Source organism: Genypterus blacodes, unplaced genomic scaffold (genome assembly GCF_046128005.1).
Source record: "Genypterus blacodes isolate CSIRO-AG114 ecotype Tasmania unplaced genomic scaffold, CSIRO-AGI_Gbla_v1 ptg000067l_1, whole genome shotgun sequence".
NCBI classification, from domain to species: Eukaryota; Metazoa; Chordata; class Actinopteri; order Ophidiiformes; family Ophidiidae; genus Genypterus; species Genypterus blacodes.
This window is the reverse complement of record NW_027466879.1, coordinates 8933355-8951077: the sequence shown is the minus strand read 5'-3', so window position 1 is coordinate 8951077 and position 17723 is coordinate 8933355. Positions and strand designations below refer to the sequence as shown.

General features: G+C 43.5%; 1 protein-coding gene across 3 annotated transcripts in view; it reads left to right on the top strand.

Moving 5' to 3' along the window:
* Positions 1-17723, top strand: part of neo1a (neogenin 1a) — a 130647-nt gene that overhangs the window by 79624 nt on the left and 33300 nt on the right. For all 3 annotated transcript variants that reach the window (XM_076156334.1, XM_076156335.1, XM_076156333.1), the window contains exons 5-7: positions 5232-5368; positions 14048-14202; positions 14312-14432. In XM_076156334.1, coding sequence (XP_076012449.1) covers positions 5232-5368; positions 14048-14202; positions 14312-14432 — 413 coding nt within the window. The remainder of the gene's footprint in view (positions 1-5231; positions 5369-14047; positions 14203-14311; positions 14433-17723) is intronic.

Sequence of the window (17723 nt, the reverse complement as noted above, 5' to 3'; positions counted from 1 at the left end):
GTGCACCCCAGTAAACAGTTGATGGCTCCCCTTTTACACATTTAGCCCAGCCTGTACCAACAGGAAGGTGCAGTATAATGTTCTTCTCCTCTATCATATCCAGTAACCTGATTCGGCCAAAAACGCAGCATATTTTTGAAGCAATGGGTTTTTAAAATGCTGTTTTACTTTCTACCACTGCCATCTTGGCAGTGGTAGAAAGTACTGCCATCTGCCATCTTGTTTTCCACCTAACTACACTATACTCCTGTCTGTCTGTTATGGGGATTGACCTTCATTTTGCTCCATTCAGCTGGAGGGAATTACCAATGTTGTTGTTGCATGATGGAAAACTTTGCCGTAGCGATTCCGGACGAGCAGTTAAGATTGGAATTCAAACTACTACAATTTCATGTTTGATTGTCTGATTATTTGATAGCTCTGTCAGTTTTGCATCCTCACACAGGGTAACATCAAAACTGAGCAATTGCCTTTGAATTTCAGCATTTCCACTGAAATAACTATCTTTCAGATGTACTGTGATCACACGTAATTGTTGCACTTTTGACTGAAGTCAATTTTCTGACAAAATTACAAAACTCAGACCTTCACCCTTACTTTGGTCTCCCCATTCTTTAAAATTGCAGTAGTTTTTGCTCCCAGCCCACCAACAGATTTAATTAGTTTTTCAAGTTTCTAATTTTAAGTTATCAGGCCACTCTGCTTTCTGCATGCAGTAAAAACATAATGCAAATTAAAATCTCCATGTCCTCCGAAAGAAAGCTGTCAGTTTAATGTCCACCTCTTGCGGAACTAGTGCTCATCCTCAAGCAGTAATTTATAGATTTTGTTATTGAAACATTTAAAATGTCAGTGGATAACATGGGTGCTGCTGTTTGAGCAGAATAAAACAATACCTTACTTTACAATTACAGATGAAAGGGATGGCGAATCAGTTTCCTATTATAAATGTATAAGAATGTTAGTATGGAGTTGTTGTAAGTGTATCACAAGCAATCTCCTTGTCTTCTTCCGTTTACTGTTAAGTATTTGTCTTGGCTTTATTTCAGATCTTTGTCTTATATTTCTTGTGTAGAGTCTCAAATGTCTTCAGTGCAGTGAGAACCATAGAGCCAAAGAGCTGAGTGAGTTAAAGTGCTGGAGTGTCCTCACTGCCATCTGGAGCTGACAGGCAACAGTGTTCTCTGCCACTGGAGCATGGTAACTCTTTTTAGGGTGTCTCTCAGTCTGCAGCACATCAGAAACACACACACACACACACACACAACCAGAATGCCGGTCCTCTAGGCTGGTCCAGCCTTTATTGTGTCTGCTGCTTTGCTCGTGGGTTTAAGCTATATTTGCTTTTCTGTGGTTGCATATTTGTAATGAAATGTGTGTTTTCCTTATCCACCATCTAAGTTTACTCTATCTGAGTCTGTCTCCATTTACAGGACTTGTCATGTCAGCATTTTCAGGGAAATCTTTGTCTGAACGAGGAAGTTTTGGTGAAATTTTGTGTTCATGTACCGGATCAGTAGTAGATGCGTCGTCTGTAGAATTTACTCCCATGGAACAACAGAACCAGTTCCATGGGTTGACCTTTTTACAGGTGCCTCTTCCTCTTCTCATGGCTCAGCACCATGCTCGATATTGTCGGCTTGTCTCTCTAACTCTGCGTCCTCCCTAATCTCTCTGGCTCCTGGTCCTCAGTCGATGGCGTAACTAGGACTGTAACTGGGTTCATGTGCCGGGACAATTTCAAATACTTGTCCCAGCGGCTGAAAGTTTGCCTGGGCCACCCCTCTCTTTGACCAGCACCCGATCTCCCAGCTGCAGCACCCTTCCTTTGACATGCCAATCATATTTCTCTTCTTTTCAAGAGCACTTGCCCACTGTTCTTTGAGGCGATCTTGTATGCCTCTGCGTTCTTGTTTGGACTGTAGCTCTTGGTCAGGCGTTGGATCAGAGAGCAAATCAATGGGCGCTCTGCCATAGAGGAGAAAAAATGGGGAATAAGCTGTTGCCTCGTGTCTTGTACAGTTGTACGCGTTGACTATGTGGGATAGGTGTTCCTTCTACTCAGCCTTTTTCTCCTCCTGCAGGGTGCGGAGCATCTGTAGAAGTGAGCAAGAGTAAGTTGTTTATACATACAGTATATATAGATGGATAAATAGATAACAATTAATAATAATAATAATAATATACATTTTGCTTTGAATAAAAACATCACTAAATGAATTTGATTTAAAAGTGGGGAAAGATTCTTTGAAGCCCTTTGTCACAAAGGCTTTGTGTGTTCATAAAATCTTATTGAAGCTTGTATGCTAAAGGAATTCCTGTCCTCCCACGCAGAGCCATCCAAATATGTGTTTTATGAGATATGGGTTTTTGGCCCGATTGTAATTTGTGCTAATCAAACAATTGGTTTATTCTTGTGGGTCCTGGCAGGACTGAAAAGAGAGTAATGTATGCAAGAGTTGTTTCTGCCTCGAGAGGCCTGCAGCTTTCCATTACAAGCTAAAAGAAAACAAAACCGTTTTCATGGCTGAGCCACTTGAAAGGCCTCAGCCTGGTGAAGCTGGTTTCTTTTTTCCCTGTTTGTTGATTTATTAATTTATTCCACAGTTATGAGTCATGCGATACATGTTTCATTTGTGTTCCTATGTTTGTAACCTTTTTGGCGTTGTGAAAGGAGGACAAATTGTTTCAGTCTGGTGTCTGTGCTTTGGGGCTGTGTGCATTCTTAGCACTTTGAATATGATCCAAATTCATGAAATGGCTCTTATTATTTCGCTGTGGTTAAAAGCAGGAAGTTCAATTTGTATTCATATCAAACCACAACACCTATAACTGCATCATGGTTATCATTCATCGTGCACAGTGGTGCCAACAGCCTGGCAGAGAGAGCTGTGGTGAGGAGGTGAAGGGGCGACGGTTGGAGAGAAAAGAAAAAATGTAGAGAGAAATGTACAGAATAAGAGGCTAAACCAGAGAATGTACTTTTTGCTATCACTCTATTCATAAATATTAAAGGGTGTTTTTGTTTGTTTGTTTTGTTAAAACATAATACATAACCCAGTCCACACCCATCACAGAAGATTGCTCTGTGACAGCATACCACACACACTTTACGTGTCTTGAATGTCCCTACATACGTTGATACCTTTTCTAGATAGATTGCGACTATCAAAAACAAAAGGTATTAGCTGTTTAGCTGCTAACAGGCCTAACGTCGGGCAATGTGTCCAATTTAAGCACGAGCCTGTAGCTGTGTTGATGTTGTTTATTCTTAAACCGACACAAATAAACAATAACACTACCAGATTCTTCGTATGGATGTTGACAAAGAGGTTGGACAAAAAGGTTGTCGGTAAACCGAAAATAATAACACCCTACACACTCTGTTCCAAACTAAAAAAACCTGATAAGCAAGTGGAGGTGATGTTTAATACTCCTGCTACTTCCTTGTAACATATGCACACAAACACACCTCCCCACAGGCACGCCCACACTACTACCATTTGTGACAGGTGTGCAACCAAAATACAGACCTAGCTCCTACATCACATGTCACATCACGTATAATGTCATTTTAATTGAATCCTCACTTATTAGCATCCTCGTACCAAGGAGTCACAGTTTCAACACGATTTGAATTGTGTTCCTCCCAATGGAGCCCAAGTCTCTCCTCCCTCATGGTCTGTATCATAGAAGGCTTTTGCGTGGATATTAGCATGAGGATTGACTTCCTCTATGCAGGGTCAGAGAGTGCGACCGTTTCTCTTCAGTGCATACGTGTCCTTTCATACATCCAGTGCCAGGAGTCTGTCGCCCATGTGAGAGCAAAATGCTGAGACTGCCCGGTCAATAGATTTTGCTTTCAGCTGCGATTTGATCTGCTGACGGAGCCAGATACATTTATTTTAAAGGGCTCAAAGACTTAATCAAAGTATAGCGAGATTTCAGCTTTTTGGTTTGTAACTCTGTGTGTTGTGATTTCTAGGCTCAGGCTAGAAGAAAACAGTTGCCTCCTTTTAGTTTGTCTTTCCCCACCTTGTACCTTACAGTTTTGCTGTAACACATTGACCAGGGATTGTATACAGGCCAGGCCATTTAGGGTGAACAACACATTGACACCTTGGAATAGATCGAACCCCTCGTGAATTGAGGTATGCTTACAAAGGAACAGACATAAATCGATGGATTGATCGGATTATGTTAACCGCCTCCTCATGCATTTCCACACCTGTCAGACTCTGCCTAATACCTTGATTATGCTCCGTGTTATGTATATTCAACAAATGGTGGAATTCCATTAATCCGGCTTATTTTTTTGCCAAAATAATAAGTATAATCTACTACATGACATTTTCACATGACAACTGTTGCAGCATTACCTGCCTCTCCGTCACACCCAGTCTAAGTGAGGCCTGGAGAATATTTGAGCTCTGCAGTAGTAGCAGTGACGTCATTTAGGTGACAGCAGGTCGGGTGCCCCTCCAATGCTCCAATCCAGCACAGACAGACAGGCAGATGGTCTCTGGGGCAGGTGCTGCCAAAACCAAGGAGCAGTCATGGAGAGAGATAAGAGAATCTCCAGCGAGTGGGGAGTTTGTTTGCATCAATCAGCAGCTCAGAGTTGTTTTCTCTCTGCACTCTTTGCTCACGCTGCATGTATCCGTACCCTTTGGTGCCAAACCATTATGGACTCATCTAAGCCCCGTCAGCTGTATCTCACACACTGTGGCTCTCTTTGGGTTTTCATCTACGTCACTTTGCCTTGCGTTCTCTCTCTCTCACTCTCTCTCTCTATTTCTATCTCTCTCTCTCTCTCTTTCTCTATCTCTCTGTTCACTAAATGCACAGAACAGATCTCGGTGTAAGCTGTGGATTTGTGTTCTCCTTCCTCTCAGCCTCTCTGCACTGTCATGTGCCAGTAGCTGTTGAATTAATCCAGAGCCACTGACCGTTTCCCTGTGGGTCTATTGGAAGAAAGAAAGTTGGGTCTGTTTAAGATGGGGGTAGGGTGTGTGTCTGAAATGAAAGGCTACACTAATGGATGTGAGGTTATATTTTTGGATTTGGCACAGATGGCTTAGATGTTTTTTCTACCCTTAGAAGTAGTGGACTCGACATATTTATCACTTCAGTGATGCTTACAGAAATTCGTTAAGAGCAAACCCATGTCTCCTGGATACTGACACTCTAACAAATTTGTTCTTCCTCTTTTGTTCTTCCCTTCTCTACAGCGAGGGTAATTTAGAGTTGGTCGGAGGGGGCAGTCTCCAGATCAGCAACCTTACAGAGGAGGATACCGGCGTCTACACCTGCATGGCCGATAATTCCAACGCCTCTATCGAAGCACAGGCCCTACTCACGGTGCAAGGTATGACTGAACTCCTCACAAACCCACTCTGTCTGCCTCTTGGGAGAGAGAGAGAGGGGAAAATTAAGGGAACACTTAATCATCACAGTACAAGCCAGTTACTTCAGTTACTAACTTCAGGGGTGCATGCCCATGTTGTTGGGAGTGCATACAGGCACACTGGGGCCTTACACACTGAGTCACATTAGTGGCCATGATAAGTTTCCATGATGAAAATCAAGCAAGTTGGACCAGCCTGTGATTTTAATTCCTTACTTTGAAATCGGGTGTGATTTGGAATCCAGCCCTCAATGGGTTGATGATTTTGGTTTACATTGACTGTTGTGACGTTTTGTTCTCAGCAAATTATACAATGTATATCAGTTAAGATTTTTAACTTGAATATTTCTGATGAACAATCTGATCTGACGATGTGATCTGATGTGATTTAAGTGTTTAAAAACAGTCTATATATGCAGAAGATGAATGCCGGCGTTAAGCTGAGCTGTGTATTCTCGCAGTGCTGTAGGAATACCAATAAGGCAATTGAACTGAAACTGTACATTTCCAAGTGTACTGCCTTGCACTTAGCAGTCAAAGTACTGTGGATTTCTAAGGCTGCTGCAGCCAAATATGCAACTCGCTCAGTAAATCCCATGTAACTGCCAGCGCTGCTTAAAAATGTGTTTCATGACATAAAAAGTGAGCGGTTAGACGGATGCACAGGCACGCTATGCATTCAGCAACCCAGCAGGCAGCGCATAGATAAACCACCCTGCATAAGCATCACTGAGTTATACTAAAGATATATTGTAGCACAGGCTTTTTTTACTGCACAAAAAGCAAAATAAATCTTAGCTAGACCAAACATAATGACCAGGGCGATGGACCATCAATCTATCCCTCAGTCAGTCAGTCAGTCATTAAATACAAAATCCATACATTGACTTCAAACATCTTAAACGTAGGGGTGAGCTGAGCCAACAAATGTGAAAATGTGAAATGCCTTTGGAATGGGGAGACACCCTAAGGCTCATTCCCGGGGTTCATTGTATTTCCCATGCAGCCACACACCACACTGTGATGCTATCCTTTCTCCCTAAATCCCTTCATCCCTTCATCGCCCCTCTGACACCCTTTCATCATTTGCCCCCTTTTGCTGGGCGTAATTAAAGGAGACTGGGGAAGGAAAAGACGGGAGGGGTCAACAGAGGACGCCTGACTTCATTATTTTCAAATCTGTTTTCTGTCCACTGATTTCTCCCCATCCTTCATGCTGCCGACCCATTGGCGCCCATCGCCTTCTACGTGACCAAACCGTACATGATTGATTAGCGCTCATGGAATATTGAGGAAGGACATTGTTCATTTAAATACAATAAAACATTTCAATGAAGGTCCTATGCCGTACATACGCGGGCTGAATTGCATTTGCTTCATTCGGATCTGTCAAGAGAGTAGATTGTGGCATTGATTTGAACCTTTGACAACAGACCTGACACTTAAAAGGTCAATTGATTCCTCCAAACTTAACACACACAACCATGCATATCTAATACATACATAAATGTGCTGCAAATATGGATAAGATTGGATACAACCAAACACTGCAGTAATGCTAACAGCCAAACTCCATGCTGGTAGTTACAAACAGAGGATCAAATGGAGTTTCCGCTGGCTTTAATGATCCTCTGAACATCTGTGAGGGACATGAATACATGAAGGGGCTTTGGAGTGGGGGCACACTTGACACTTGTGTATGTGTTTCTGTGGTTACTGAATATTTTTCTGTTTGTGCTGTTCGGTGTGGCTCCGCTGTGACATCTCACCCTCTATTAGAGCTGGCAAGAGGATAAATGAGGCAAGAGGATGCAGCATCTTTTGATTACAGCCTTGCATGACTGGGGGCAACACCCTAAACCTTGACCCGTGTGTGCGTGTGTGTGTGTGGGTGTGAGAATGAGGCACAGTCTCTCTACAAACATGTATGTTTTCAGTTTTATTGGGCTCTTGAGTCAGTGGCCGTCATCCATCACAGGTTCATGCTTTCATGCCGCCAGCTTAACTGTTCTTTTTCCTCTTTTGGAATGGAAAAGATGGAAACAATCTTAGACATAATTCGTCTTTTCAGGTTGTGGCTCCAGAAAAAAACACAAGTAACTGTAACTGTATATCATATCTATATATACTGGGCGACAGTTTTTCTCCTAGAATCTGCACAATATTTTTTTTCTCAGCTAGTGACAGGAATAGTTTGTTGTAAATTACGCACGTCTGATAAGATCTAAGGGATATTTCAGTTTGTGTATACGTTGGCACGCTATCTTCCTGCCCTCCTTCCAGTGTAGCACAGCAGTTATATCCTGACAGGATTAAAAACGGAACTTTCCATTCGCTATTAAAAGCACATTTATCTGTTAAGGGAGGAAAAAAACCCATACGCCCTTTCCATCTCTGTTTTCATAGGGTGTGTTTCCTCTGTTAGTGTGTAGTGGGTGATGAGAGGTGTGTGTGTGTGTCTGTGTGTGTGTTTCTGTGACGCACACCTTTTCATGTGCGTGAAATCAACAATCTGCCATATATCATAAAGCCGCGTTTGCACGGCCCAGGAGGCACACAGGTTCTTCATCAGTCTCTGTCTAGTTACATCAGGTTCAAACACTCTGTTTTTAACCGAGCATGCGTCCTCACTTCAACGTACCTGCTATGAGGTGCCCAGTCCAACTCTCTCCGCCTTACCTAGAGCGTAAATGGACAGCAGCTTCCAATGTCTGACTGACATTTCTCAGTCCAATCAACTGTAAAAAGTTGAATTTCCAGCCTCTCAGCTTGTCACAGTGAGAAATCATGCACCAGTGCACACGTAAAGCTGTGTCCCCAATGTTTGGTCCTGGAGGATCAGGCATATGAAGGCGAGATGTCCAGCACAGCCTGAAACCTTTGAATATCCTGAAAGGAGATGGAGAGAACGTGACAATGCTTTTATCAGCGAGATTATCAGGAAGATGTTGCCTCAAACGTCATCCTTACATATAATTTCATTTTAAAAAATGACTGGCAAATAGTCTTTGAGGTTAATGGAAAATATGTTATTGTCACTTCCATTTTCCTGTAAGCACAGAATGTTTCCCCCTATTCATGCACGTCCTCTATAGACTGTGGGATGCAAGGCTACACCAGTTATTCCTTGTAGTGCAGGAAGCACAGATTGTATTTCTTTGCAGGAGGTTCTGAATCACGGCCATGTGTCGACACAGAGCTGTAATCAATCTCCTATTGTCGTCATGTTGATTCTGGCCACTGTTTCTTTGGTTACATGTTAGATATTTTTTCTATTTCACATGGGCTTTAAAGTAATACTCCATTTGCTTGGTTTCTTGGTTTCATAACATACCAAGTATATAAATGTTAACTCTCACTGTGTTGAAGACAAATGAACATGTTTCTCCTGAAGCATTAATGTGGGGACCCACCAACACCTATCACCTTTAGAAAACCTATTATCCTTAAGCGTGACTTCATTAAAACATGAGAGGAAACGTTGACAGTCTTGGTGTGGGGGAAAAAATCAGCCTTGCTTGCAACACGCGGGTTGCCATGACGACAGTTAATTTACATTCATGTGAAACATGCTTCCAGTGGTTGCTCGAATGACGCACGAGCAGTGCAGAAATGCTCTTCTCACAGCAGTTGTTAGTAAATGAATCAATAGCTCAGGTAAATGAGCGGTCAAATTAGCTGCGTGTTTCTTTTGCCGGTACCGGACCGCACAGAAAGACTGACAATCAATCAAATTTTTTTTATTCAGTCAATTTATTTTGAAAATGACCGGAATCATCCATCTGTGCGTCTGTGTCTTTTGACACAGGTCAAAACGCTCTTATTATGTGATACTTTACATCAAAAATTCATCCCACAAGCTAGCAAAAATGAGTGGAAAACAAACGTGTTTAAAGAGCCATCTTTCTCTGCGCTGATTCACGATCACCTGTCTTTGCTTTTAAAAGAGTGATTCCAGCCTGCCAGACACAGATCAACTGCTGGAGATTGCAAATGAAGGTGGCATTAAAAGTTAGTTTCAGACAACAACTCTGCCGGTGTTCTGGATTAAAATCAAGGCAGAATATTCTGAGATTGCCAAAAAAACACTGAAACCCTGCTTCCATTTCCAACATCCTATCTTTGTAAAGCACAGTTTTCTGCAGTGACAGGGACCAAAACAAACTGACGGAGTAGACTGGACACTCCGGGTGTTGTTGTCTCACAAGCTCAGGGCTCCCACTAATTCAGCGTGAAATTATTGTCTTACTCTAAACCGGTCCGTGGCCCGAAAACGGTTGGGGACCGCCGTCCTAGAGAACGATTCATTCGGGCAGCTCTGTCCACAGCAGTCGCACCACCCAAAACAACTGGACCCTTTGAGGCTGTGGGCTCAGGCAGCGCACACACAAACTCTTATCCAACTCTTAAAGGCACATTCTGTGATTTCTTTAGGTGTACTGTGTTTATAAGACTGTTTTCAAGATGTTGCCAAGTGCATTCAAATAAGCCATTCAGCTTTTGCTCGGTATGTGTCCTAATTGTCGACTGTGACAAGGAAGCTATGTTAGTCGGTTTTGATTTTATTCCCATTCCCTTTCCTAAACATTTCTTCTGTAAGAGTTCTCAAGAGCACTATCTGTTTGCGAAGCCACTTTGAACTCCTTAAATGCTGCTTTGTGACCAGTCTTGATCCATTCAAGCCTTTCATGGACAATTACAGGCCTTTGCTTGAATTTGCTTTAGTGTTTTTTGAAAGCATCAGAAGAAATTGTTGAAATTCTCCCCTCTTAGCAGCATGGCATTCTCTGCTCAGCGAACAGCGCCGTTAGTAGCTTTCTGGCTGTAATACTGAAGCTTGTTTGTTTTGGTTTGGATTAAGGGTAAGCTGCTATCTTGGAAAGAGCAGGTTAGCAGCGTCTGAGCTCCACTCAGCCTCAGGGTAAACCTTGATTGTCCTGCCAAAGTAATCGAATGTCGTTCATATTCAAGCACTTGTTTACAGTTGGTCTTGGCGGTGGCTGCTGTATTGTCAGATGAGTGTAAAGAAAAGATGTTCGCTCACAAGCTCACAGCATTTCAGCTTTAGCATTTTTTTAAGTGGATATGTGTTTTGATAAACTCTCAGTAGATTAGATTAGATTCAACTTTATTGTCATTGCTTGTCACGGGTACAATCAACGAAATGTAAAGAAAACGCTACAGTAGGATACACACATGACCCCAAACGTAGCCCTCTTTTAGGAGTTTACCGGAGTCAACACAAGGCCGCTTTAATTCTTCTTTAACTAAGCTACGGGCTTGAGGTAACAGCAGCCCCGAGAAAAAATTGGCATCGGAGTCTTCTCGTCTGTTCCCTCTCCGTTAGATTTCTCCCGATTGTCTCGCTTCCTCTCGCTTGCCAGCATTTTCTCTGTTGTGCTGCTCATTCATGAGAGCGGCGTGTATACACCCTGGTGTAAGGCAGACTATTTGGAGGCATTCCTGCTGGTTTTCAGACTGTTGTCAGACAGACAGTTTGGTTTCTGTTTACTCTGGGCTATGTCTGAGCTGAACAAACTGCCATGTCGAGGCTGAAAAACTGTGAAATCACCACTGTGGACTCGTTTGGTATCTTGGATCTCTCAAAGCCATTGTTGAGAGAAGTTTGGTGTGTTCCAAGCCACTTCTATGCAGTCCGGTTTCCTTTTGACCTGCCAACGCCAACCTCAGGAATTGAGTTACAGCTAACCCAGCAATCCCTTAGTCATTATACCTGCATTTACTCTACATGACCAGGATGGAAGTGTAACATACACCAATCCAAATGCTGCCTTTCTCTACCCAGCTGGGTTTAATCCACCAACCAGTCTGAACAGTTGTGTACTTTCCTTCAAGTGCTTTTCAAAGATGTTAATACGCTTTTAGAATGTCAGTTTGCAGTTCTTACACTTTTAGTTTTAGGTTATTTTATTTACAAGAGCACATTTTCATCAAAGTGCTCAAGATGGAGAGATTGGGACTTAGATAGAGAGACACACACACACACACACACACACACACACACATATGCACACAATGGAGAGCAAAAGAAAGAACTCATACATATATTAAATGAATATACTGTAGATTGAAACAGCATGGATATGTACACTAGAAACATGTGTATGCATACATAAGCAGACACACACACACACACACGTACATGCTAGCATTACACAAACTGAATCAACGTACACAAAGGCCTGCACACAGGGAATCAAACCAAATATATAGTATAATGAATCAATAATAAATAGAGGAAACCGGACCCCAAACAAAGACACATTCAATGTATTAATGTTTACATACATTGCTCAACACAGGCACAAACACACATGCACACAAACACACAGCTTTACAACCTCCCTCAACACACCAAAGGAGGCATTGGATTCCACCTGACTCGGTTGCACAGCTACTTAGAGGGAAATATCCAGGGGGATGCCACACTGTGAAACACATTATTCACATCTCACACAACCCCCCGCAGTGTTTCGCCAGGGAACACTGGTATACCCACACACACACACACTCAGACTCACACTGACACATACACACATGGAGCGAAGTAATAGCTGTCTCGACAATCAAGAGTGATCCAGTCTACAAGCATCACCATCCTCATTTCCGTCGTTGTCTCAGTTGTCAATATTCGGCATGGTAGCTGACAGAAAAGTCTAGACGCCCATAGCTCTTTCTCACAGAGGACATTTCCACTTGTCAGACATGGCTGTAACAAATAACACCCTGCTATTGTGGACGCACTCCTTGTCTGCTGCTGAGTTGGACATCTGAAAATGTTTTAATACGAAAGAGACGGGTTCTTAAATGTGTATAACCTTACCCTTCGTATGTGAATTTCAGTTTGTTTTGAATGGATTTCTCGTGATTAATTCAATCATTAATTTCCCAGAATGCCTTTTGACAGCCCAGGGGCATGTACGATTTTTGTATCAGTCAAACGTTGGTCTATAGGGATGTGAAATGAACAGCTCAACAGATGGAATGAACAGACCAGACCGGTTTCTCCATGCAGGAGAGAACTATTATTGTCTGGGAGGTGCTGACTGGCAGGGCGCAAATATACCAAACCACAAACACACACCGCCCGTCGTCACGCCAGACAATGCGCAACCACAAAGAACACGGCCTCTTGTAAGCTGCTGTACATTTGGGTTTGTTGAGCGCAGAAATCTTTGCAATAAGGCTATCCTACCAAATTCTTAATCACCCTCCCCCCAGTGATCTGAATCAAACACACACACACACACACACACACACACATTACATTACATTACATTACGATCATTTGGCAGACGCTTTTATCCAAAGCGACTTACATTACATTACCACCCTTCGGGGGGAGCAATTGAGGGTTCGGTGCCTTGCTCAGGGGCACCTCGGCAGGGACTCAAACCGGCAACCCTCCGGTTCTTAAGCGGGAGCTCTACCCACTCGACTACTGCTTCCCACACACACACACACTACACGATCAGCCACTGAACACTTTCACTTACCTTTTTTTTGTTCCTTTGAACTTAACTCACATATCTTTCTTTCTCCTGTCCTTTCTTCTCTAAAGCTCTCCATTCAGAATTTGTGTATGGCCACAAAGAGGCTTTTCTAAAAACCCATTGCTGTATAAATTAATAAACTATGAACTACAAACTATAATGTCAACAAAATAATTAAGGTTGTAGGACAACTTCTGTTGCTATGGGTTGCAGGGTGTGAATCCCACAGGATGAAGACTAATAAATTAACACGCAATTTCATTTTGGAGTAAATTAGCCACAGCCATACATCACACAGACGAGTGGGACTTGACCTCATACTCTCCTGCTCTGCAGAATAAAAGGACCGTATCCACCCACTGTTACTAATATCCAATCAGCCCATGTGAATAGCCAGAAAATAGATACTAATAACAATCTATCACCGAGCCCAGGAGGCCCACGGTAACGCTCCACACACCCCAACACACTAACAATACAGTCATTTAAACTCTGGTCAGCCAGGGCGCTGCTCATCAGAGAATGCACAGAAGCAGGAAAAGCACACACAAACACACACACACACACACACACACACACACACACACACACACACACACACACACTGGCATACACGTACACTCCTATTACAGAGTGGACTGCTTCCTCTGACCTTGTTCCAGGACAGATTGATGATGCGCTGTATCGCCTCAGCAGATCAAATAACTCCTGCCTGGCCCTCATTATCAGGACCAGGGAGATCTGCATCAGAGATGGTGCAACGTGCCAACACACCGCTTCGGTGCCGTCTATATTTGATCCATTCTTGAATTCAGAGAAGAGAGGTGGTTGAACTTTTCCTCCTGAAGTGTTGCTATGTGCTAGAAATGTCGCGGTGGTGTTAAAAGGCACGTACAATTATGTGATCGGTTGTTTTTACGCAATGCTGTTTGTTTGCAATGCTCCTTACACCTTTAATTGGTATTTTGAAAGTGGTGCTGTGGCTCGGGCCTTGTTCGCTCCCTGAAGCAGCTCTCAGCATTCTGTTTAATATCGACTTACTTACGTTACTGCATACTTCAATACGGGCTGCAGTGTGTCTGTTTGTTAATTCCCCTGCCGTCTGTCTCCTGTCTCCACTCCACAGTTCCTCCTCAGTTTGTCAAGCGGCCAGCCAACATTTATGCCCACGAGTCCATGGACATCGTCTTTGAGTGCGAGGTCACCGGCTCGCCTGCTCCCACCGTCAAATGGGTCAAGAATGGAGACGCCGTCATCCCCAGTGACTACTTCAAAATCATTGTAAGCTATTGTTACGTTTCCTGCATTCTGTTTACAGTTTTTACTCTTAACAGACTTCACATATCCCAATATATCCTAATATTTCTCCCACCCTGGTTCTTGTCCGCAGAAGGAGCACAACCTGCAGGTTCTTGGTCTGGTTAAGTCAGATGAGGGTTTCTACCAGTGCCTGGCGGAAAACGACGCTGGCAACATCCAGTCCAGTGCCCAGCTCATCATCCTGCATAACGGTACGACACTGATCAACACACACTGTTCAATCAGACGTGGTTGGAGAATGGAGCAACAATGAAGCAGACAAAAAAAATGGTGGTGAAAAGGGTGAGGGGGGTGGGGGGGGCATTGTTTTCATTAGCCCGCTTCTTTGGGAAGATAGTGAAATTTAATCAAATGTGAACTCTCCCCAGTCTAGCAGGTGGCTAATGGATTATCATAGCGGCGTCCAATCAGCCCCCCTCCCCCCAGCTGTGTCACCCCCTCTGATTGGAGGACATTAAGTCAGAAATAATGATGACCTGCAGCTCATTGTGTGTGTTTATGTTTGACACCGTTGATAAGGGTTTATCCACACCCACGGCTACGGCTCCTTTCTTCTGGTTTGAGTGGAAGATGAATGGGCTGAATCACAGAGGCAGCTGGGCCCCGTACATGTGGCTGCTCTGAGCACGGCATTAAACACGCCAAGCTCCCTTCAATCCATGAATATCACAGACCACCTTTTTCCCTCGCACTTTTTGTTTTTTAAGGATGTACGTCTTGTCCCCATAATGGACTTTAGCTCAAGTAATGCTAATCCAGTCATAACTTCATGCAGTTCTCATTTGAATCTCTAGAAGTTCAGTAGTTGAGTTTCCGCTCTCTTCCTCAGTGCTGCTGAGTATCCACACATTACTGCAGCCATCTGCCACCGCCCTCGCCGCTTCCTGTCACTTTCTCTCTCTCCTTGTCTGTCACAGCCACCTGCTCCCTTTGGGCTTGGTGTTAATTGTGCCGCCCTCACGACGGCCCCACGTGCAGACACACACACACCCACACAAATACATCGCTCACCCCCCCTCACAGCGGGACATCTTAGTCCGCTTCGTAAACACAATAACCCTCCCTGGTCTTTTGTTGCCTCTCGTGTTTCCCCTCTGTTAGGTGTCCCGCTCACACCTGCCAAAGCTCAAATTATCCCGAGACACAGCCAGGAAAGCACCCGTGTCACCGCCAGCCCATCGGCTGCCTCGCAGTCAGGCGAGATAAGCCGCCGACCTGCCACCAGGATAAAGCTGTCTGCACCCAACAGAGAAATCAATGGGCACGTGCTATCTAAACTCCACTGGCTACAAGTTGGCCAATATTCATTAGCGGTCATAATCTTTGCATCTTGACACTGCCAGCTGTAGTGAAACGGGGCTTCACTTGTGGCAATTTGGAATGGAAAAGGTCAGCTGTTAGCATCTGACTGGCCGTTATTTATAGTGTTACGGACTCAGTATCAGTGCTCTTACCTTTGAACAATTTATACCAGTTGTTTGATCCACAAAAGGTGTTCTCTGCTCTGCAGCTCAGCTTTTTATCGTATCTTATCATCTTAAAGGTCTAAAAATAGTCTCTGATATTGGACATTCCACAGCCTTGTGCAGTAGGGGTTAACTAGTTGCTAGCAGATGTAGGTAAATGGGAGAACAAAGGACCTGGAGGAGGTATAATAATGCAGTATAATGCACTCCAACTTGTGTTTCTTAATGGAGCTTGTAAAACTTCCACATTCCATCTGGGCTTCTTCTGGACACATGTTTACTTGTGAGCTGTTGTTTTCTTCATCAAGTTGTTGCGCTTCATCAGATGGAGGCAGAATGACAGCTGGCAATTAAACATTCATTCATATGAGTTTCCCACTGTTAAATTAATCATAATTGTTATACAAAACACATGACTCACTGTTTTGAAGAGGTTTTCCTCAGTTTATAACATCGAGTCTCATGTAGTATCCTTGTAGTTTTCCCCGCTTATTTGTAGTATAAGCATAGAGTATTTCTTTAATATTATCAAATGTGTGTTTTTTAACTTTGTACACAGCAAGACACATCTATCTTGTGTTTGTCCAGGTTTTGCAGTGTGGTTTCTCTTTGTTCGTGCTCTGCTCTGGATTTTGGAGACTGAAGCAAGCATGTTGTAAAAGCAGGTGTTTTGGGGGAAGCAGCCTGTAGCATTGGCAGCGTTTCAGGAAGCACAGCGTGGTGTAAATTTGTCAGTGTGCTGCGTTACTGTTTGTATGCACCAACGACCACCAAACAAACTTTAAGGCTGGATGTTCTTACCAGAGGCCGTCGTGTCATGGCGGCAAACATTGATTGAAGCATTACATTACATTACATTACGGTCATTTAGCAGGCGCTTTTATCCAAAGCGACTTACAATAAGTGCATTCAACAAAGGTAGATAAAAGCAGGGAGAATTTGTGCAAGCTTGTTTGTAGACGGGCAGGCAATGTGGGCAAACAAAGGTGAAGTGAAGTGAAATCACTCCGTTTGCTGTTTGCCCTTAAATGTTGTATGTTTTGCTTTTTCGTATTTGCATAAATTCAAGAAGTGCACTTGAATTTGCATGTGAATACTTATGACTGTGCCGCTCCCGTATGCGGTGGCTTCTGTGTGGCAATACTCCAAGTCTGCGCTCGGCTCTGCATCTGTTGCTAGCCGTCCCCTCTGCTCACATCTATTGCATTTTGACATTTTGCTTCCTATTGCCCAAAACAGACACTTGACCAAAGAGAGCTTCTTTAGCTGTGTAAACTCTAAGCTCTCACACTGTTCAAGCCATGGTTTGTCGCAGTGAAATAATGATTGAATGAACAGAGCGACTGAATGTTCAGGTTAGAGGAAGTACACTTCAATAAAGACGTGTCAGGGCTTGATTCTGTGCATCTCGGGTGCCTGAATTGTTTGTATTAAAAGACAAGGACACACATCTCTGGCGGAAATCTATTGATGAGAATATTAAAGTAAAGCAAAGCAAAGCGGTCCTCCTCTATTGTTTTCACTTCAACCAACCAGGCTGTCAGTCGTTGTCTTCCCTCTCCCTCCTTAGACCAGCGGCAGGAAGCAGAAGAGTTCTGTCCTCCCCTCCCATCACAGTTACCAACCCCCCACTGAGAGATGGAGACGCCTCATCACCACCTGAGTGTTTTATGTCCCTCCCTCAATCACCCTGTATATGTATGAGGGCCAGCAACAGGCAATATAAACTCAAGTCACTGCTGTGCTTATAAGGGAAGCATGACAGAATGACGGATCAGAGCCACAGGGAATATTCTGAGAGTCGCAAAGCAGAGTCTCTACTAGCACATCAACTAATAACAGCAATCTGAGCACCAGCCCTCCTCAGGAAAAGACGGAGAGATGAAGCGTTTCAAATTTGCAACCCAAAAAACACAACAAAGAAAATTCTTCTGCATCAGGGCTGAGAGAGTTCTCACCAATTAACAATCACATTTCAGACGACACCAACACGCCAAGAATACCCACACCAGTTTT